Below are 24,118 nucleotides of genomic sequence, written 5' to 3' on the forward strand. Positions count from 1 at the left end.
GTTGAATGAACTTGTTAAAAAGACACAAAATAACCAGGCCTAAAGTATTCTGAGAGCAAGAACGAGAGAAATAGCAGATTCTGGCAGCAAGGAAAGAGAATTAAACAGTGTTTTAATGTTGGGCCGAGCCGTGGAGGGAACAAAAAAAGGACTGAAGTACACAGAACAAGAAAGACTATCTGAAAACAAACAGGCAAACTCTGAATCCCAGAATTCCCCCATTTTCTTGCATCGTTGTTAGGAAGGAGGAGCCACAGATGGAAACCCTATGAAATCATAGAGTTACTGAACTGTATCCATGGCAGCTTTTTAATCTTTACCAGAAGGCTTGGGGAAGACAGGCGTGAGACGGTCTAGATCTCGCTGGCTGAGAGTTAGACCACAACTTTGAAGAAACATTCTGTCTGCAGTTTCTGAATCCGGGCCGGAAATAAGCCTGGACCTGGCTCATTGGAGCTCCTGCAGAAAAGTATCATCTGAAGAATCATACGTTCCCCCAAGAGACTGAGAGGAGTGTTTTCCTCGCCTCGGCCCTGAGAGAAGGCGCTCGTCCATTCGGCCCATACGGTTCACGTAAGCCGTTGTGTCTTTGGCAGATTAAGCCGATTCAGGATAAAATGTTTTTATTTCACTGTGTTTTGCTTTATTTGTGCTGGAAATATGGTGAGTGGTAAAGAGTCACCTCACTCTTTTAAATCCATGTTTTCTCTTTATTTCAACTCAGTGAGCTGCATATAATGTCTGGATATGCAGACATTCTAAATTGTGTCTCTGTTATCTTGACGGCTAAAGTTAAAGTTAAACTTCTGCTAATGCTGAGGTTGCAGCCACCTTCTGCCATAACCATAACTAACTGACTGAGAGCCGTGCAGCTATTAATTCCTGATAATCAGGTGTTGCAGATGTCAAAGACTAAGTTATGAGTCATTACTTTTTGTCATTAAAAGTATTTCTAACATGAAAAATCAAGTAAAGCCGAAGGAAAACATTTCAAGTCTTAAAATGAATATGACTGCTGTCACACCGTCTCAAATCTCTGGCCACAAAGTCCCACTGTCCCCTTCTGTTGGTAATCTAGATCAGTGGTTCTCAAATGGTTCTCCACCAAAACTGATCACCTGCATCTCATGTCGCAGCCTGCATGTGCAGCTCGTCTCCTCTGTCTTTAAGCGATGTTGGCGATGAACTACAACACTCTGAGAGCGAATGGGGAAGTTTGCGTGTTCCGCCGAAGAAATACCTCAAAATGCATCAACACAACAAATCTAATATGACGTTTAAAAAAACAAACATTTGACAGAGTTTGGCTACATCGAGGCTCAATGCAGGAAAAAAAAAAAAACCACAGGGACATCCGGAGCGGCCAGATCGCAGGTGAAGCAGCGCACAGCTACCGATACTCGGTCAGAAAGCTAAACAAATAACCCGAATGATAATTGAAGTCAACGAGCCAACAGTGCAAGACGCTGGTTCTGCTCCGGCTGTTGGACCGCCGCTACCCGCAGCGTTTCTGCTCCACCCGCAGTGACTCTCACACCGAACGTCTGCATGCTGCATGTAGCTTAAACAAACAAACAAAAAAGGTTTTACATAAAACTTTCAGTAAGTAATAACATGAGATAGATCATCTCTGAAAAATAATCGATGCGTTCTGCATAGTTACTCCGCTCAGTCACAGCCAGCCAATCAGAACCAGCATTCATCAGCCAGACAGGCTCTCAGGAAGTTTGGATTCAGTAACTCAGTATTGTTTATTTTGATGCAACCTGCATTTGACTCTGAATGAATGTTTTGTTTTTTTTCTTGACATTATTTGATACAGGAGGTGTTGTGAGATTTATTTGACTTATCCATAATTCATGGTACTGAGGGCCTACTGTTAAATATTTTACTGATTGCAAGACAAAGACCAGCAGAGAGAAGGGAAATGAGAGCCAAATAATAGGATTCATAGTGTTTCACTCTTATCCTTTATTTGTTCTTTATTCTTCCATATACTTTTATTTATTTATCTATTCTTTTTCTGTTTGCTTACCTCTTACTACTATCGATTGTAGCAACCTGGCACTGCTGGCAGATGTTTAGTGTTTATTGAACTGCAGAGCAGAAAGCGACACAAGCTGTGTGAATAACAATTACAGCCATTTTAAGCAGAAAACATGTCGTTTTGAGAGGAGAATGTATTGAAAAACACTATTTCATAAAACATGCAACATTTTCAAAGCTACAGAGGCGAAAAGCTTCCTACGTGAGGTTGGTTAAAATCTGCATTTTTTATTTCAAGAACAGCAAAAGCTAAAAGATGAAAAGAATGACGCTAATTGGCATTGTGTTTCATAATTAGAGGGAAAAGTTGCTTTAGTTTGTTAGTTTACCTTTCTGCTGGTGTCCATCACCATCCACCCTTCTCCTTTGCTCTGCCTCTTTTTAAACTGAACCGTGTGATGATCCCTGCCTCGCTCTTTGCAAATGCAAAGGCATGACTGAGGATTAGATTAGAAAACTTTTCCACTTCTACATTTTCTCATAAATTCCCCGTTTTTAGGGTTTCTGGTTGGAGAACCGGACAGTTTAATGATTAATGAGTCCCTTGGTGAAATATCACAGATTGTCTTTACATAGTTTATCTAAATAAGCTGTATTAATTTTAGCTTAAGAATTGAACATCCAATATCAAACTTGCAATTTGGTTGGTCGTTTATAAGTTAATAATAATTAATAATCTATAAAGGATTTTTGATTCTGACTGGTTTTTGTCTGTTTTGTAAGTAGAGAGAACAGTTGGTTTATTGATGTATTTGTTTTTGTTTGTATTTGTCTTCATCATCATGCAGTACACAGACGGCAGATAAGATTGTCGGAAGGGGAAAATAGGGACAAAAAATGTTTTTAATAAAAAATCCTGCCGTGCGAACTACGCTTTAGAGATCTGACGGAAACTCTGAAATGGTTTTGAATGTTGCAGAGAAGTTTTTGAATATTCAAACACAGTGTTTGGACGTGGAACATGTTGTTGCCCTCTTTGTTTGGAGTCTTTGTGTTCACACGGCAGCTTCCACCTCCGCCCTCCAGTGTAAATTTGCCACTGTGCTGTTGATAACCATCCATGGACATTTTGTCTCTTTCATTGTCCATTTGCTGCCTGTAAGTTGAGTCAAGTAAAAATAATTGGCAACACTTTATTTGAAGGGGTGTTCATAAGACTGATATGACACTGTCACAAATATGACATAACACCTGTTATGAACACGAAGGAGTCTTTATGAATGTTTATGGCCGTCGTCATGAAGTGTCATTCGGTAAATAATGACATTTTCAAGACAAAGTTGCATTAAACGTCAATTAAAAGTGCCAACTTTGCATTAAAGTGTCTTTATTTACCGAATGACGCTTCATGACGACAGTCATAAACATTCATAAAGATTGACACAAACTTGTCACAATGAAGAAAACAGTCATCATCGGTGGTTACTGATTCCAGTGCTGTCAGCCTTTTTGGGATTACCAGTCCTGATGATAACCAGAGTACCTGGAGCTCTGGTCAACAGCCGCACCACTGCCCTCCTTATGCTCAGCAGACGTCGGATGTAGACCTCCACAGGGTAAACGCCAAAGTGTGCCCAGACGCCAAAAATGACTACAGTGTTTGTTCCTCCAACCACGCTGTCCAGTTCATTGGCAACAAAGTGGAAGTCTGGTTTGTCTAGAAGTCTGGTTTGTTTGGGGAGGCGTGAATGAGCAAACTCTAATGCTGCTCCATCTAAAAACAGATATTTCTACTGGAACTTTGGCAATGAAGAATTCAGACCACTTTCCTTTTCAGACACTGTCTGATCGCTTTGCCATTGTTAAACTCATTAACTGTGGTGCCATCTAGTGCTCACCTGGACGTAACAACTATGTAATAATGTGTAATCTACTGATCACTAATTATGGTTGGTATCTTACACCAGTCTGTAAATGGAAACACTTAAAAAAAAAACATCCTGTGCATTCAAGTTATTTAATAAAATGAACAATTTATTTGTCTGAGTATTGTTACAAATGTTCTGTGTAACCCAGTAATTATTAACTATGAAACCAGTTGTTTAGATTGTTTAGTATTTATTTGTTTAAACCGTCACATCCATTCTCTCGAGGTGAAATGGAGAGAACTGCCAAGGCCTTTTTGTTACTTCAGCCTTTCGATCACTAGATGGCACCAGAGTTCACCAGTTTAACACAGAGACAATACAAGAACAAGAGGTAGATGTAACACATGCTCATTGTTGCTATAAATAGACTAATTACAGACATTCCATGCTTTATTTACAATTTTTTGAAACAATATAAACCTCTATTATCTTTTATGAACAGAAACTCCGTGCACAGAACTGAATTTATTGCCTCAGTTGTTGACCAGCAGTAAGGACTTTGGTTTGAATCATGGTCGGATATTTCCCACATTTTACGGGGTTGAGTGTTTGGGGAGGTTTTCTCAGATCTGATTCTGATTCAGCTGTTCCAAAACCAGGCTTGATGTTTGCTTGGGGTCATTGTCCTGTTGGAGCAATAACATGAAGTGTTACTGAAGCTTAATAAATCTGTTGGTATGAAAATTGCTCATTACATGAACCTGCAATTCAAAACTTTATAGCCTACACTGTATTATTACTCCGCCTGTAAAGTCACTGGTATTTCAATAACCGTGTTCATAAATAAAGAACACATTGGTGAACGGGCTGGACTTTAACTGTGCTCTTGTTGCTGGAGGACACTTTACCCTCACATTAAGCACTGATCAGACCATCAAAACGAATCGAGCCTCTAACAATAACTGGACATGTGGCATTTCCAATGTTTTAGACAAATTTTATGAACCCTTTCTAATGGCTTGCAGACTAATTACATTTTTTCTCTGGTTTCAGATACAGCTTGGAATGTAATTATTTTGATTTGAAGATGAACAAACGTCCCTGACACTCAACTGGGGGAAGAAACACATCACAGGGTTGAATGACTACAGGCCTGACGCCCTGATGTCTTTGGTCATTGAATCCTGGTGACCATCAAACGCCCCCTGGTGGAGCGACTGCAGTTTTCCTATCAGCATCAGCTATACCAGGGGTGGGCAACTCCAGGCCTCGAGGGCCGGTCTCCTGCAACTTTTAGATGCATCTCTACTTCAACACACCTGAGTCAAATAATGAGGTCATTAGCAGGACTCTGGAGAACTTAACTGCACTTGGGAGGTGATTCAGCTGTTGGATTCAAGTGTGTTGGATCAGGGAGACATCTTAGAGTTGCAGGACACCGGCCCTCGAGGACCAGAATTGCCCACCCCTGCTCTATACTGACCTGGTCAGTTCCTGGCCAACACAGCTGATTATCAGTGGTAGGCACACTTCCACTAATGTGCTAATAGTGGAGCAAAATTTTTAATTTAGCATCTTAGCTAAGCTTGAAAAAGTTTAGCACACTTAGCTTCGCCTACATTCATTTGTTTGGCTGTTTTGTAAACGTTGAGTTGAATAAAGTTTGACATGAAGTTTTGGTTATCTACTGCTACCATTTCTTCAAGTATTTGGACGTTTGTATTGGTGCTCTTTTGATGTGGGTGGAGAATGTTAGCCCAGCAGTTCCAGTTCCTCTACTTATTTTTACTGGGCTAGCTCCACAACTGAAGCTAGCCCCATACAATATACTGTACTATACCTGCTGCACAACACAAAGTTCCCTACAGGACGGTGCATAAACTCACTCTTGTTCTCCTGCTTTGCATGGTTGGCTTGTTTTAGTGCTTGCGTGATCATTGTGTGCTTGAAAAAGTTCCTTAAAGTTGGTTTATGGTGATCTGTGCCAGTGGTTGTTTCCCTGGAAACAGGAAGGAATTGATCCACAAAACTAAAGTTTAACAAGGCATCCGCTTAAGGAAGAGTAAAGATACTCATTTGCCCAATGAGTATTCAATATGTTCACCTAGAGGCCCTGTTGAACATCAACATCAATACATCACTGAACACACTCAATTTTCTAAATTTTAAGGTTTTTATGACATTATGGTCAACATTAAAATCCAAACCATCTGGGTTTTAATATCCACTGTTTTGTCTGGGAAAACCAACCAAATGAAGTGACTGGACCCGAGAAGCTAAACAGCTCAAAAGTCTTCAACGCTTCTAAATTCCACCTGCTGCAATGAAAGAACTTAATTCACTTCTCCTGCTTTGGTTATGCTAGCTAGCCGTGCCACGGTTGTGTTGGTTGGTGAGTGCCTGCGTGACGACTTCCTCCCAATAAAATTGTTCCATGTAGTGAGTGAACAAAGTTCTGAGTTGACACATTTCCCTCTTCTGTTTATTGAGAGACAATAAAAATACACCCTGGTTCACAGTAGGTTTCAGCGAAGGCCTGCTGGACATCAAAATACACTTTTCCGAACTCACGTTTCTAAAATTTCTGTTTTAATGATTTTATAGACATTTAAGCACAACGCATCTGGGTTTTATTATCCATATTGGCCCCAAACATACACAGGCACATTGCTGGTATTTGCTTTTGAATCAGCAGTAAAACAATTATCTGAATATTTTGGATGCGGGTTTTAGACACTTGAGTCCAGAAAATCTGGACTTAAATGCAAAAGTTTTTAGTTTTTAATGATTTTTATTGTTATTTTTAAGGAGTTTCTTTGCTCTAGGGGCCCAACTAACAGCGATCCGACAAGACAGCAGGTTGTGAGAGATGGGGAAGACTTGTGGGAAAAGGTCAAGAGACCGGGACTCGAACCGGTGACAGTCACATCGAGGACCCTAACCCCTAAGACCACCAGAGGAAAGTTTAGGAGACGTTTTGAAAATAGTACATTGTGACAGGGAATTGATAGTTTTACCATTTATTTACTGATGTATCTGTTGTGTTTTTCTACTTCTGCAAGATGTGACTTCCTGTTAAAGACGTTTCCAGACTCTGTGCAGATGCTTTCGCAGCTTTCCATGAAAATAGATAACAGTCTGTGTATAAACCTACGCTGTCAAAGAGTTACCATATATGGAAAGCATTTTCCTGTACTTGCCTGTGCTGTTGAATTATCACTGTGACGACACAAATATGCTTAGACGTGAATAAATATCGAAGGGCTGCAACTAACTGAGCAGTGAGTTGTTACAAAGTAGTTTGGGTAAAAAAGTTTCAGGAAGGAAGGAAGTGGTGAGGAGATTCAAAGAGGAAGGTCTCACCAAAAGACGGTTGGAAGGTAGAAGCAGGTTAACAAAGTCCAAGGAATGAGCAGGGGGGATATGTTTTCCCAAAGGAGAGGCAGCATGGATAAGTTTTGTTTCAGAACTCAAGGAACGTAAATGAGAAGGTAAAACCAATCTGGGAGGTCTCAGAGCAGAACTTCTTGCTCTGAGGCTCTGCCTGATACGCTGGCAGGCTGAAAGAGTTGGTCACACCCTGTTAGGAGAGGGGCAGGGACAGACACCCGCGCACACACACACACACACACACACACTGATCTGCGTACAGCTCTGTGAACATGACAAAGTGAGGACGACGATGGAAACGAAAACGAAGGTAAATCAACAAAAAGACCCAAAAATTGCTTCAGTCGTCTCTCCTTTTTTGTCGTCTGAAATTTAAGGGCTTCTGAGGTGACAACTTCTTGAGATTGTTCAGGTGTTTTCCGCCTAACTTCAGTTGAGGTCAAATGTTTCTGTCATGCTCACGCTCCCTCCTCATAACTCTGTTACGCTGTAGACCTACAGATGTATGTATAACCTGTAGGTCTTTAACCTTTATCCTGGACTCTGACTTGACCGGCACACAAAAATTTGTATGCTGAAAGTTATCATCTTGCAGAAGTTTTACAATACTTTAATATTGACTCATTACAGTAAACCCATCAAATTACAGCCACAGCACAGATGTTGATTGATTTATAAGAGTCCTTTATTCAACGATTGCTTAACGTGGTTTTGGCAAACACACTGCAAAACACAGTGGAGGGTTTCGAGAGTCACTTTCTGTCTGTGTCATCTTGGTGCTGAAACACAAGTGGCATCATCAAAATAATACACAGCAAATATGTTGCTCAATGTCCCATTTATTATGTTTCAAAAGCGACTCTAAGCAGCAGGGCTTTTAGTCTAGATTTAAAGGAACTCAGTGTTTCAGCTGTTTTACAGTTTTCTGGAAGTTTATTCCAGATTTGTGGAGCATAGAAGCTGAATGCTGCTTCTCCATGTTTAGTTCTGGTTCTGGGAACTCAGAGCAGAACCAGAACCAGAAGACCAGGTGGGTCTGGAAGGTTGAGACAACAACAGCAGATCTTTAATGTATTATGGTGCTAAGCCGGTCAGTGATTTATAAACTAACAAAAGTAGTTTAAAGTCTGTTTTCTGAGCTACAGGGAGCCAGTGGAAGGACTTTTGAACTGGTATGATGTGCTCTATGTTCCTGGTTTTAGTGAGGATGCGAGCAGCAGCGTTCTGGATCAGATAAGTTTTATTAGGCATGCCTCTGAGGACACTGATCCACTAATGGATGCGACGAAGATGAGTATTTCTAGATCTTGCCTAGACATTAGTCCTTTAATCCTGGAAATGTTGTTCAGGTGATAGAAGGCTGACTTTGTAATCATCTTTATGTGACTCTGAAGCTTCAGAGGCATCTGGTTCACTGGGATGTGTGTCTAAATGAAATGGTTTTATATCCAAACGCTTTGATGGAGACGTCAACCAAGCTGTGCCATTGTGACTGTGACAGGTTGAGAAACTATCAGATCTCCATCGCCGTTCTAAGACATTCTATAAAGTCGTTATTCATATAATTTCATACTGAAAAACTTGACAGTCTAGGTACAACAATAGGTTTTCAGCCTGTATTGGTATGACTGGTTTGGTTTTCATACAGACATAAAACAATAACAAAGCAAAACAAACTGTTGCATCTGTGTATCTTTAGGCAGAGAGAAATTTATGAGCCACAAAAGTAGGATTCAGAAATCATACTCAATAAAAAAAAAGACCATGGCAGCAATAGCAAACTATAGCAGACCAACTGAATGTGTAATTAGCACAATCTATACATTTCCATACCATTCTTAAGTTAAAAGTACGTCATAATCACACCAGTCATGGCTCAAATAAAGAACTTTAAACGTAAACTCACACCAACTGAGACTGGAAATGTACGAGGAAATGTTCTTTGTTTTTATGCTTTTGTCTTTTAATGCAGAGTGGAATCAAGACACCCCTGCTAAACGAGGGCCGAGCTTCCAGAAACCGTTGCCTCATGAACTGCAGCTTCATCCTTCTCTTCATGGTTTTATCTGTGGTGTTGTTCATGCTGTACTACATGGACTTCAGCCATCAGAGCAGCTGTACATACGGCGGGGTGAGCGTTTGACATGCTTTGTTCATGTGTTCTAATTTCATAAGCGCCATTTTTAAAGTCCTAAAACTTTGTTCCTTGACTTTTTTTTCTGCTTTTGCTCCAAACCGCTGTGTTAGGGTGGCCACGTGTTGAGTTAGACAAAAAGAGAAACGTTTGTGCCGATTCTGAAACACTTCAACGAAAACTTTCACCCTGTTATTGGCCAATGTTGGTCACTTTTTAACGGTCCGAGAAGTAAAACTGTGCCGATATTAACAGCCGATGTTTATTTCCATGTTGTTGGTGTTTGTGTGTTTTAGTAGCGGATTGTCCGTGTGACATTTATTCAGCTATGTGACAATTATGACGATGCACTACAGGATTATGGTGTGTTTAAGGGAACCAGAGCAGCAATGCAGGCGGTGTGGATGCTGTTGAAAGTGTAGGGAAATATATGCGATATTTAAAATATTTGTAAACAATGCCATAATAACACGATTATGGTTATTATGGTTAATGAATCAACAGGTTGTACTTGGGACGTCTCTCCTTAGCGCTCACGTAGCAGACCTCACTTCATTTAAGCCACCTGACTCCAACGTCCCAGAGGATCCATCACTCTGCGTTTCTGAGGTCTGAGGCCGGGGTCCAGACTTTATCTTTACACCCTTCTTACTCCAGAATGTGTCCAGAACAGGACATTACCTGTCCGGATCACTACAAGAAAATTTACAAGAAACAGAAAAATACAGCTGTTTTAATTCAAACCTCAGACTGAAGAACTCTTGGCCTTCAAGTCACTTAAACTAGCTCTTTTAAATACCAGATCTCTCTGTGCTAAAGCTCTATTAATTAATGATTTCATCACTGAGCATAATGTCGATATTATGTTTCTGACAGAAACATGGTTGAATGACAATAATGAATCGATCGTACTAATTGAATCTGCGCCTCCTAACTACAATTTCTTCAGTGAGAATAGAAAACACAAAAAAGGAGGAGGCGTGGCTTCAATATTTAAGAATACCATAAATTGTAGTAAAATCTCTTTGGGTCACTTCACCTCTTTTGAGTATCTTGGAATTGAGATTAAAGGCCACAAACGAACTTTGACTGTAACTTTATACAAAACTCCAACTTTTGTGGAAAATTTCTTTACTGACTTGAATGAGCTTCTATCTCTCATATGTATTGATTATGATTGTTTAATAATTGTCAGTGATTTCAACATTCATGCTGACAACCCCCAAGACAGAGGGGCAAAAAAGCTCGCTAATATTTTAGAGACTTTTGGTTTAAGACAACATGTCAAACAAGCAACACACACTCAAGGACACACACTGGACCTGGTTATCAGTAAGGGTGTGAATCTTTCCTATCTCTCTGTAACTGATGTTGCCCTGTAGGATCACTTCCTGTTATCTTTAAAAGTTCTTTATCTTTTAACTCACTTGGACAAACAGCAACCATCACAAAATGTTCTCTCACTGAAAACACAGCAGAAACTTTTCATCAAATCTACTCTTCTTCCTCACCCTTAAGCTGTAATGATGTAGATAAGTTGGTAAATGATTTTCAGTCTAAAGTCTCAGATATTATTGATTCCATTGCCCCAATTAAAATGAAGGTTGTCTGGTAGGAAGAAATCTCCATGGAGAAATGCACAAACAGTTAGATCTGCAAGACAACTCTGCTGTAGGGCAGAACGAAAATGGCGTAAAACTCAACTCCACGTTCATTGTGACATCTATAAAGAAAGACTACGTAACTTTCATTTAACACTAAAACATGCAAGAGAGGCTTTCTTTGCAGATGTCATAAACAAAAACAATAACAATGCTTGAGCTTTATTTGCAACAGTTGACAGAATCACAAACTCTCCTGTGACGTTACCGCATGAATTCCAATGTATTGCCGCCTGCAACCAGTTTTCCAGCTTCTTTTCAGAGAAAATTAAAAAAATCAGAGCATTAATCTGTACATCCACTATAAAGTCAGTACCAATGCTGTGGCCCAAACAAAACAAATACAGGAAAAATGACCCAATTTCAACTATTTAATTATAAAACCCTACAGGAAGTTATAAGTCAACTAAACTCCAGTTCCTGCTGTCTGGATGTCCTAGATCTATAACTCTAGAACAGGGGTGGGCAACTCCAGGCCTCGAGGGCCGGTCTCCTGCAACTTTTAGATGTGTCTCTACTTCAACACACCTGAGTCAAATAATGAGGTCACTAGCAGGACTCTGGAGAACTTGACTGCACTTAGGAGGTGATTCAGCTGTTGGATTCATGTGTGTTGGATCAGGGAGACATCTAAGAGTTGCAGGACACCGGCCCTCCAGGACCAGGATTGCCCACCCCTGCTCTAGAACATTTCTTTAAGAAAGTTCTGCCTGTTATTGCTGCTGATCTGATCCAAATAGTAAACTCATCGCTCTCATCAGGCGTTTTCCCCCAGGCTCTGAAAACAGCAGTAATCAAACCACTGATAAAAAAGAACAATCTGGACAAATCACTAATGCAGAATTACAGGCCGACCTTTGACCTCCCATTCATTAGCAAAGTTATTGAAAAAGCTGTTTAAACAATTAACTAGCTTCCTAACTATAACCAACCGCTTTGACTCCTTCCAGTCTGGTTTCCATGGTTACCACAGCACAGAGACCGGCCTAGTCAAAGTGTTCAATGACATCCATATAAATACGGACTGTGGCAGAACCACAGTGCTGGTTCTGTTGGACCTCAGTGTTGACCATGACATATTACTGAATCGACTGGACAGTTGGGTCGGACTCTCTGGTCCAGTGATTAACTGGTTTGAATCCTACATAAAGAACAGGGATTTCTTTGTTTCAATTGAAAACTTTTCATCAAAGAGGTCAAAGGTCACATGTGGGGTACCCCAGGGTTCAATCCTAGGACCCCTTTTACTCAATAGTTATATGCTCCCACTAGCTCAGGTTATAACAGGAAATAATATTAGCTACCATAACTATGCAGATGACACACAGCTCTACATTATGATGTCACCAGGTGACTCAGAGCCCATCCAATCACTGAACAGATGCTTAGAACAGATAAATATGTGGATGTGCCAAAACTTTCTCCAGCTGAACAGAAACAAAACTGAAGTTATTATTTTTGGACCTTCCAGACCTCTCAGGTCTTCTGGTTCTGGTTCTGCTCTGCACCAGAACCAAACAAGGAGAAGCAGCTTTCAGCTTCTATGCACCACAAATTTGGAACAAACTTCCAGAAAACTGTAAAACAGCTGAAACACTGACTTCCTTTAAATCTAGACTAAAACTTCAACTGTTTAGGATTGTATTTGAAATGTAATCAATTACAAATTTAATGATGTAACTTGACTTAATGCTGTGTTTTGATTGCTGATTCTATGTTGCATTGTGTTTCTGTGTTTGATATGATGTAAAGCACTTTGAAATGCCTTGCTGCTGAAATGTGCTATATAAATAAAATTTGATTGATTGATTGATTGATTATGGTTATTGTAATGCCATAATAACACAATTTGCATTATCACAAATGCACATTTTCAATCAAACCATCCCTCATAATCACTCTACTGTAGCTTAGAAAATCAAGCTGTAACAATAATGGCTCACTTTTATAAGTCATTCTGGACAAAAATTACACAAAAATCTGAAAATATATTCGATATAATAAAAATAAAAAGCACAATAGTCTCATAAAGACACAGTTATAAAACAAGTTTTACATTCCAGACGTTAGTTTTTGTCAGTATACAACCTCAGTGAATTCAGTAGATGAACTCTCACTTTGTGCTTCGCCATCCACTTTGCGACAGCCGCCCACGACGACCTGAGTGAAATTTATTTGTTGTCGGTAAATAAGTAACCGACCCACTTGCCCTTTGTAAATATTATCAGATGAGAATTAACCAAGCAGTGGCTCTGGGAGAGGTTGTGGTATTCCATGTCAGTTTAAATACGCCAATTCATCCCCTGAAGAAGGAAGAAAACCCAAACATTTTCATCAATTAAAGAAAACCCCCCCGCCCCTCCAGATGCTCTGGATAGAAAAAGTGAACAGATTTGGTCACCCTAAACTCTCTCTCCTCTGCACACGTCTGAATCATCTCATGCTTGTCTTTCTAACTGTCTCTAACTAACTTCTCTTGGTAATTTGGTGAAAATCTTAACTCTGGGTTTCAAACCCTCTTGCTGCCATCTTGTTTGTGCCGACACCTTGAAATCCTTTTTGTCACGCAGGCAGCAAATCTCCTGGTTTACTGTTCCACCCTTCTGTCAAGGCTGACTATTTCTTTTCTTGTTCTGTTGCATCTCCACTTCCAAGACTGGGCTTTAGATTAAGGGTGTGTACATTGTTTTGTTCTACTAAACTGTTGTAGCTTTCACATTCATAAATTGCTCAAGACACAGAGGATGTATTTGAACTAATGCGTTGTCTTTTGATTTCACAGAAACTCTGCATTTTCAGAAAGGTGTGTACACACTTTATCCATTTTGCTTTTTTCAAATCAACATGTCTGACTTAAGTTCAAAAGGAAATGAATCAGGATCAAACAGTGACCAAAATAAATGATATGCACTTTCCAAAAACAGTTACAGCTAAATTTATCATCTTAAAAATAAATTTTTTTCATAGCCTTATTCCTGATTCAAATGTTTGATATTTGTTTTAAATCTTAGCTCAAAAATCATCTTTAAACTTCTGCTTCATTTTTTTTCTTTGTTATTTTTTTTTTAAATTTTCCGCAGGAAGTTATTTAAATCTGTTCCACCTACAATTTGTCAATGACGTAAACTGTAACAATGCAGCTGTCATGTTGTTGGTTGTGTAGAGTAAATTGATGAATATTGTATGTAAAAAATAATAATGAAAAAAACATTCAGAAATCAACAGAACACGGGGAGCCAGAGCAGAACAAAAAAAAACCCAAAAAACACAGGAACTTGTTGAATCCAAACAGTTATTGATCAAATGATGTAGCATAGTTGCATTGTCTTAGACAAAATTAAAGTTTAGTTGTCCTAGTTGGAATTTCTGAGCTTTTTCACATTAGCATCCTTTAGCTAGCTAGCGCTTTCAGTGAGGTTACAAAGAATCAGGAGGGTCTATATTTATAAATTCGTTTGAGAGTGGATCAGGATATTTTTCCAAATTTATTCACAAAGATATTTATTTCTTGACTTTAAGACAGAGAGGATTGGAGCATCTTTGTTAAAAGCGTTTAGAGAAACTGAACAGAATTGTCTTCATAACAACAGGACAGGAAATGCCACATGGAAAGTGCTGCGTGTTTCATCAGATCTCAACTTCCTGAAGTAATCAGTATTTTCGCAGTGAAACTGTGATCCTAGGGCACTTCATGTGTACAAGCTCTAAACTAGAAGAAAGTTTAAGACAAAATTTGCCTCTTTGCCTCAGATAACTAACATAACACCTACCAAAATGGCGCCGAAACCCAACACCATCACTCCGTTCGGTCCCACTGAGCCAGCCAGCGTCTGCTCCTTCCACTCTGCGTCACCTGAAAACGCCACAGAGGTCAACTTGTTGAAGGAATCCATCGCCTGGCCTGAAACGCCGTCTGTACGGCCTGACTTTTCCCTGAATGACACCAGTGATCCAGCTCACAGCACCTTCACCATTCTCCCACGGAGAGGAGGGGGAAGTTGGCACATCGGGGATCAGCTGGAGGTTCTGATAAGAGTCTCTGACTACCGCGGTCGCCCCAGGAAGTCTGGGGGAGACTTGTTATACGCTCGGCTGCAGAACCGCGCCGTGTTTGCGGGCGTGGCGGGGAAAGTGTTGGATCACCGCAACGGCTCCTACACCGCTGTGTTCTCTTTACTGTGGGAAGGAAAAGCACAAGTCGAGGTGAGACTCAGAAGCTTTTATGACAAGTGTTGCAGAAAAGTGTTTCCGCTAAGACCTCCTTTTTCACCTTGGTAATTATGAGATTAACTGATAATGTTCAGGTTATTATGAGAAATAGGAGAATCTATAAGGAGGCAAGTCATTTTCTCACATCCCTAAACATACAATAATGTAATGTAGTTTATAATAATGTTGGGTTTAATATCTTTGTTTTTTCTTCTGTCTTTGCTCCTAAAAGGTGTCCTTGGTTCACCCCAGTGAGGCAATCACAGTCTTGGCAAAAGTGACCCAAGAGTATCCAGACAGAGCATATTTTCTTAGCGTCTTTCGCTCAGGCTCCGTCACAGAGACGGTTACATGCAACGTGTGCCTCAAGGGTCCCAAAGAGAAGCTGTGCAACTACACTGACCTCCACACGGGTGAGCCCTGGTTCTGCTACAAGCCAAAGAAACTGACCTGCGACAACAGGATCACCCACTCCAAAGGAGGATTCAGTTTCAAACCAGAATCCAACGAAAATCAGCTCTTTCAGCGGTGAGTGCAGCGTTACGTTTGCACTCAACCCTTCTGGTTCTGCTCTGCAGAAACCTCATCAACTTGGCAAACAACATTCTGTTTCCCTTCATCATAATGAATTTCCACGAAATCTGTGTTGCAGTTTGAGTTTTAGAGAGGTGTTGCGCAATGGTTTGGGCTGTCTGAAAGGGGCCGGGGAGAGGAGTTTATAACTTAAAGTTTGTTTGTGCACCACCCTTCTTGTCAGAGTACTGGATTATTATTGGGAATGCTTAAAACCCAAGCCTATGACAGTAATGTAGTAACGAAAGGCAACCCCATCCCTAAGTGGCTCAAAAATAGATTTATATAATCACGGTTTTAGTGTGGCCTACTCAAAGTTTGGGCTCAAATCCTTTTGAGAGAAGTCTGACAAGACAAAGTGGAACTTTTTGGTGCACACCTTCTTTTTATCTTGGATAAAATGACCCCAACCAAACGGAGAATGTCTCATCGGATAAGTTTCAGTTTAATCTTATACAACTTCTGTACTATGTAGTATGACAATCATGCAAAACATTCCTTACTAAATCACTTTGGGTATGAAAACCTCAGCCATTAATGGATGTTTGAAAAATGTGAAAAATGTGTGTGTGAGAAAAATGCCAAAAACAGAAAAAGAAATAAGGCACAATGTCTCTGCACGTCAGTAGCGAGACATGGTGCTGGATATAGATTGTCTTTAGCACCAATAGACTTCATCCAAAGAGAGGTGTGTTGGTTTCTGGACTGTCGCTCTGAGGTTTGGTAAATTCTTCTTCAACTGACTTCAGTTGCTGAGTATAATTGGAAATGGGAGGCCCAGTTAGAATAAGGAATATGCAGATAGTTGTATCGACAAAAGAAAAGGCAGGCACTAGGATTACAACACCGGATGTGTAAAAGACTTCATATCCCATGACACTCTATCATTTGCTCATCTTTGCTGTAGCGGTGTCAACATGAAAGTCTCCATTCCATCATCAGGACCTTCCAGCATCGACATTTTACCCAAACTTAAAGGTAAGAGCCACTGTCTACTTACTTCCATCATACAAGACTGATCAGCTGTCATTGTCAAAACCTCCTTTTTTCTTTTGTTTCCATCTGAGAAGGTTTGATGACTAATTTCATTCTGTTTGTATCGCACATTTCAGCAACAAAGCAGTTCAAAGTACTTATGAAAACCTTCAATAAAACCCCAAAACAAAACGGAGTCTGTAGTAAATTTGCTGGACTAATAAAAGAAAGAGACACTTACAGAGGATGCAAACCCACAAATTAAAACTGACTCCTGAGTGACGAAACATGTTACATCTTGCATGGCCCACAAGTTAAACATTCTGTCATGATGTGTGTAGGAGTGGACCCAATCGCAGGAGGCTGCAGGCGTAGCATATTGTGAATATTTTAATGAAGTAAATCAACCAACAATCTAAAATCCAGGGTTACAAGGATTCAAAACAAAGCAAACCGGAGACACGAGGGTAACAAAGGTAGTGACAAGAAGAGTGACGAGCAAAGTGATGAGACAGACTGGCGAGTTGGGACTGAAATAGAGGAGCTTAAATCCTGGGAGGTAGCAAACAGAACAACGGGCCTGGCTAGAGGAGATGACTGATTGCAGGTGTGAGTGGTTGGCACAGGAGCAAGCTGAGGGGCGGAGAGAAGGTGGCACAGGGAGGCTAAGAAGATGTACTGGAGAAAACAGCAGGAAGCTGAAAATACTTCTAATTCTAAAGAAACACCAAGACTCCTAGTCTGAACGTAGGGTGATGAAATAACAAAGAAATAAACATAACTAGAAACACTACAGGGACGAAAAGCAAAACCAAACCCAAAAACTCAGAGTCCTGACAAATTCTTCTTTTTTTTTGTTAGATTATAAAATCCAAACTCAACCATAATAAGTGCTGCTTGTTTTCTATGTCAAGTATCTTGCATACTCTCTCAAAGCATCTCAGATTTTCTTGTTTATGGCAAATTTTGCTGTATGCAAGATGAAAGTTCACAACAAAAATACAGAATAAATGCAAATTACAGTCATAGTTCCACACAGCCAGCCTCCCTCCGACTGGATCCCTCACTGACAGAAGTCGGAGTTGAAATGACACCAAACTACTTCCAATCAGAGGCTCCTCAAACAGGCGTATTGCAGGTGGAGCATTCATTTTTCTGGTCAAAAGGAGTTATTCCAGTGAAATCCTGGAGGAAAAGTTTTGCTTTATAACTGAGACAACCAGATTCCCCAAAAGCAAATACATATGGTCCAACCAGAGCAGATTGAAACTCTAGCCGCTCTCATCCAACGGCAGATATTTATTAACCACCAGACCTCTACCAACATAAGACATGTGAGGCAGCAGAAATGAACTTTTAGACAGTCTGGCAAGCACTTTTTACACAACATCTTCCCAATTCTTTTTCTGGAACTCTTCTGACGCCAGAAATACTTTACAAACTTTGATGCACTGCCTTTCCCACGTGTGATTACATAGTAGTGTTGCTTGAAGAGTACCTGTCTACTGTCCAGCAAATAATGTCATTTTCAAATGACATTATTTATTTATCCAGGGTGAAGCAATCTCTTGAACCTTAGCATCAATCAATCAAATTTTATTTGTATAGCACATTTCAGCAGCAAGGCATTTCAAAGTGCTTTACTTCACCAAAGCACAAAGTCATGCAACATAGAATCAACAATCAAAACATGACATTAAGTCAAGTTCCATCATTAAATTTGTAATTGATTACGTTCAAATACAACTGTGAACAGGTGGGTTTTTAGTCTAGATTTAAAGGAAGTCAGTGTTTCAGCTGTTTTACAGTTTTCTGGAAGTTTGTTCCAGATTTGTGGTGCATAGAAGCTGAATGCTGCTTCCCCTCACTTGGTTCTGGTTCTGGGGATGCAGAGCAGAACCAGAAGACCTGAGAGATCTGGAAGGTTGATACAACAACAACAGATCTTTAATGCATTGCTACGGCTTCATGCTAAGCCGTAGCATGAAGCTACTATGCTAGTAGTAGAAGTGCTATGCCCTGCCCCATATCACCTGGTGCAGCAGCAGACCCAGTAACAGAAACCACAGTAGTAGAAGTTACTGGTGAAAGACAACATTTTCAAAGGTTATTGGTGAATAGTTACAATCAGTGACAAAAGAAAGTTTTAACCTCCCTGTTTACCTTCCAGATGGGACCAGTGACATTGTGAAGACCAAACCTGCTGGTTATTACTACCAGGGAGCGTGGCGAGCACTAGACGGCACCACAGTCCGTCAGTTTAACAACGCCTCGGCGAGAACCCAGTGTCTGAAAGGGAAAGTGGTCCACCTCTATGGAGATTCCACTGTCAGACAATTTTTTGAATTTCTAACTGGAAACACCCCAGGTAGACACGTGGCAGAAATGTCCGGCAACGGCTGAGACTGCCTCACGCCGCAGTCTGATCTGTTCTCTCCTATAATTTCAGATCTCAAGAAGTTTGACCTGAAAAGTCCTGGAAAGGCAGGACCTTACATGGCCTTGGATTACAAAAACAACATCTTACTGACGTACCGATGCCATGGCACCCCCATCCTTTACACTCCCATGCCGGCCATTGAGACACGTCACATTGCCACCGAGTTGAGAACTGTGGCCGGAGGCCCGGACACTGTCATAGTGATTAGCGTCTGGGCACACTTCACCTCTTTCCCTATTGAGGTCTACATCCGACGTCTGCTGAACATAAAGAGGGCAGTGGTGCAGCTGTTGACCAGAGCTCCAGACACACTGGTCATCATCAGGACTTCTAATCCCAAAGGGTCAGTTCTCAGTGAGATACGGACTAGCAGTGACTGGTACGCCCTGCAGTGTTATAAGGTCCTCAGGGAAATATTCAAAGGGGTGAACGTCCAGCTGCTGGACGCCTGGGAGATGTGCCTGGCCCACCACCTGCCACACAGCCTCCACCCACAACCTGCCATAATAAAGAATATGATCGACGTTGTTTTGTCCCACACCTGCCCCCTTGGTGGAAAGTCCAAAGGTGCAACAAAGCAGTAAGAAAAACAATGAAGTGGCAAATGGGACTGACATAAAAAGGCAGCTACTCTACTCACACCTTGATGTCTTGTGCAAAAAGAAGTGAAACCCAATAATCCAGATGATGAAGTAAGATATCAATATAGAACAGAAGGAGATTAAGTCAATTTTGCAAACAAATGATCGGAATCGACTGTTACCAAGGAGTTGAGGAATCCACCACTGAGTTGAAAGCTTTGGAGATTTCTTCAAAGAGTCGGGATTGACCAGAACATTTCTGCACTTGGTTACATTTCTAAGGATAAATATTCATTTGCGCTCATCATTTGTTGGCTAACACCGGTGACACTTGCTGTTGCTTGTTTATGTTCGCCTCCTCCTCGACAGCTCCATGCTACAGGGCAGCTGTTGTCTACACGTCCCTGTTCTTGTTTAGAACAGAACACTTAGTCGCTGATAACCAGAGCTGCAAAAGGAGGCCGAAAGGAAGTGTGGTCAAAACACACACTTCCTTTCGGCCTCCTTTTGCAGAAATTTCAGATCCGTTTCCCTTAAACGGACCCTGAGCTCACGACTTGGCAGAAAGAAGTGCACGTTGCTCTTGCCCTTGCGCCTGGCTGCTCGCTCCTACACATCAGAGGAAATGAATCTGAGGAATCCTGTGGGAAATTTTCCACCCGCAACCTCAGCGTACGAGCGTTGCGAAATGTTTTGCGAAATGTTTGGATGCACAAGCTAGTTTGGCATTTGACGACAAGCAGTCAGTGAAGCATAAAGAAGCAAACCCGTCCAGGCGATGGCTATCAGGTTTGTGGTGTTTATGCAAATCACAAGGACGACCTTATCTTTAAACATGCCGTTGCCATCTATGATCTTTTATCACTTGTTTTCTTGTTCAAAGCTCCTTCAGTAAGACCAGTTCGGCGCCACAGATTTGACCTTTTCTGTGTGAGCAGCAAAATTGAGAGAACAAGGGAGTTAGGATAAAACTAACTAACGAGAGCACTAACATTTTTTTTTTATAAAGTTGAGCAGCTGTGAATTAGTTTTGTACAACTTTACATCTTCCTATGTAAGCATATACATATAAGAATCCATTCTATTGCTGTCTTTAGATGATGATCAAGGTGTTCAGACGTAAAGACAAACAAAGAAAAAAAAAAATTCCCATAGTTCACTCGAGTTTATTTAAGGTTTAGTTTATGTTTTAAGGTGAAGGTTCATACTCCATAAACTGTCAATTATTTATTCTAAAGATTCACTGACAACCTGAAGAGGCTTAAAAAGTTTACTGTTCCAAAATAACTATTTTATATTAATGTTCTACATGTTGTGGTAGCTGCTAGCTCTGTTGCTTTGCACCAAGTTGTTCTTGGTTTTGATTTTTTATTTTGATTATTTCCTTTATTCTTTCTGTAAGTTATTTCTTGTTGTATGTGGGATTTGTTTTGAAGATTTGCTATTTATTTCTGTATTTTGTTAGATTTCCTATTCCTCTCCATGTTTATTATACTCAGCCTTCCATTTGCTTCCGTCATGAAGTGCGGGTGGTGAGAGGTGGTGAGGCAGACGCTGTAGACCCAGGATGCGATGAATGAATGATTTTAATAATGAAAGTCCATAACAACACAGTCCAACATGGTCCAAAACACCGGGCAGCACGGCTGAGCGGAAGCCAGGGCTCGACGCCGGTAGCAACCGGTTACACAAACTGACAAGATGACGGACTGGGTACAAAGACGACAGCACGAACGTTAGACGCTGAATTGACAAGGACCCGACGAGGAACAAGGAACACAGGTGGAGTTAAATACACAGAGGGTAATCACAGAACGAGACACACCTGGGAACAATCAAGGGGAAGACAGGACAACACGAAACCTCGGGGACACAGAAAACTCTAAATAAATACACAGAAAACACAGAACATGACAGCTTCCCTCCCTAATTGTTCCTACATCCTATTCTCCTGCATGTTTTCTCCCCCCTCCCCCATTTTGTCTTTAAATATAAACTAAACTCAAACTCTGTTTTCCACTTTGCATTTTGTTCCCCGCCCTAAATCCTCCCATCTTAACAGTTGTGGGTTCAAATCCCTGCCAGGGGTCTTGCTGCTTGGCGTTTGGATATCTTCCTGTACTTTGACTGTCACAGAGACGAAACTCTCTGGCTTACTGAGAATCGTTTTGGAAGCAGACACATCATCCACAGATGTGTGGATGAAATATGCAATTAGGAGAGAATGCGTAGACTTGGAGGCTTTTGAATTGCACTTTCTCTTTAACTTTTTTCACTTGGGGAATAACAAATGCTAATAAAGAATCCGATTTTTATTAGAAATGTTGTCAAAAAGCTACAACTTTGCGGTTTATGCCTTCAGTGTGAAGATTGTGAACTGTAGCTGGAGAAATGCAGCAGTGATTGCAGCACTTGATGGAATCAGGTGATCTGGAGGGACGACTCACAGCGACCATGGACCAGAATGTAAACTCAAGTCCAATGAGGAAGTGTGCTGGTATTAAATGCCTTTAGGTAAACAGCAATGACCTGCAGTATCCCTTTTATAAATTATGAAGCCAACAACTCTCATCTGTGCAATAAATGCTGGTATTGGCATCTATGATGACGTGTTTCTGTCTTTGATTGTCGTTTGTCACTGAAGCACCAAACAAAAACCGATTCTAATATTTACACGACTTCTCTGTGAACCTCCTGATCGTCACGATGCCTGGGAGGCAAACAAGTAGCAAGCTGGAAATTCCTTTGTATCATCTTGATCCACACATCACCCAACAAAAACAAGAATACATGAGATGAAAGGGTTTAATTATGCTGGTTTATTGCTCCCAGTGACAAGTCGCAAGCTACGACATCCAAACCGTGCCAAAACTCCGCCCTGCACCGCAAAAGAATCAGGCTCAATCACTGCTTAATTAGCGTATTTAACTAAGATATGCGAAGCATTTTAATAGATGTAAGAAATACATGACAAAGGCTGGCGCTCTCGCAAACGAAAAACTTGAACATGATCAAAATGAAAGCAACAAAGACACGACAGAGAACCGGCCCCATGTTCAGCCTGCTGGGTCGGTCCTGCTTCGTTTACTTTGAACAGCAGTGAAAAATACATGTTCAGGTTCAGACGAATGAGAGCAGGGTCGTAGAGGAAGTAAGGAAAAAATAAAAAGGGCGCGTCAATTACAACACACATATATTAACATAACTTCAATTCTAATTTTGCTTCCTGCTCATTGAAGATCAGTTGTCTAAGACTCTCACCTTTTTGAGATAAGTAAAAAAAATAAAACAGAGCGAAAACTCTGAAATTTTAAACCGTCAATGATCCATCTGACCGTGAAAAAGAAATGAAAGGGATATGAATATGATTTTTTCCTTTGAGTTTGCTTCGTTCTCTTGCGTCTTAATGAAAAGATAAAGCCCAAATTCACACGAAGGCCGGTCTGCTCTAAAGCACAAGTAAAGCTGCTACACGGAGTAACAAGATGATGTCGAGCATAAACAGAACAACATGCAGAATTTAGACGTGCGTTTACATAAAGCATTACGTTTGATCAAAGTACAAGTTTGATAAAAGCGTGGGACAGTAAAACTTGTCAAACTACCCTGTCAAAATGATTTAAGATTGATCACATCACCTGTGGCACGTAGGCAACATGTGGACAATATTTCTGCCCACATAGTCGCTCACCATTATTGTTCAGTGAGCCTTGAACCAAACTGGTTGCAACACGATTTAAAGACAAACAGGAAATTAAGTCCAATAAATCCAGGGCTAAACCACAGAAACGGAGCTGGAGACTAAATGTAACGTCGAAGCAGAACTATGACAATGAATCTGGCATGTTTCTGCTCTTTCCTTTTAGATGTAAAATTTCACTGTAGAGCAATAAACAGGAAAAAAAGAAGAAAAAGAAACCCAGATTGCTTTTGATAATTAATTCATCTGAGTTTCTGAAGAAAGAAAGACTGCGCTTCAACTAAAAAAAATTATCCTTTTGGTAAAGATCTGCTGCACTGAGGCCTATAATGCATCAACTGAACGAATGAGACGCATCTAGCTTTTGAGCTTAAGCCTTAAACATAAAAATGCAACGCTACTATTAAACGTAATTTATTGTACACAAAATACTATTTAGTTACTTTTTTTTTTTTTTAAAGAAACAATCTGCCTCGCATCTAAATCGGTGGAGTCGAAACGTCGCCTCATTTATTTGAGTCGAGTGTGTGAGGCCAAATGGATCAAACCTGGTGAACAGAAACAGAAAATCATTAATAAAATAATCATTTATAACAACAAA

General features: G+C 40.5%; 1 protein-coding gene across 1 annotated transcript; it reads left to right on the forward strand.

Annotated features, from left to right (window-relative positions):
- Positions 1-6,050: 6,050 nt before the first annotated feature.
- On the forward strand, positions 6,051-20,275 carry LOC102228498 (NXPE family member 3-like). The gene is made up of 8 exons (XM_005814453.3): positions 6,051-7,554; positions 9,217-9,375; positions 13,822-13,842; positions 14,790-15,242; positions 15,481-15,776; positions 16,729-16,799; positions 18,967-19,164; positions 19,246-20,275. Exons 1-8 carry the CDS (start codon positions 7,537-7,539, stop codon positions 19,818-19,820), a joined length of 1,791 nt encoding a protein of 596 aa, XP_005814510.2. The 5' UTR covers positions 6,051-7,536; the 3' UTR covers positions 19,821-20,275.
- Positions 20,276-24,118: the final 3,843 nt, after the last annotated feature.

This window comes from Xiphophorus maculatus, chromosome 17, assembly GCF_002775205.1.
Source record: "Xiphophorus maculatus strain JP 163 A chromosome 17, X_maculatus-5.0-male, whole genome shotgun sequence".
Lineage (NCBI taxonomy): Eukaryota > Metazoa > Chordata > Actinopteri > Cyprinodontiformes > Poeciliidae > Xiphophorus > Xiphophorus maculatus.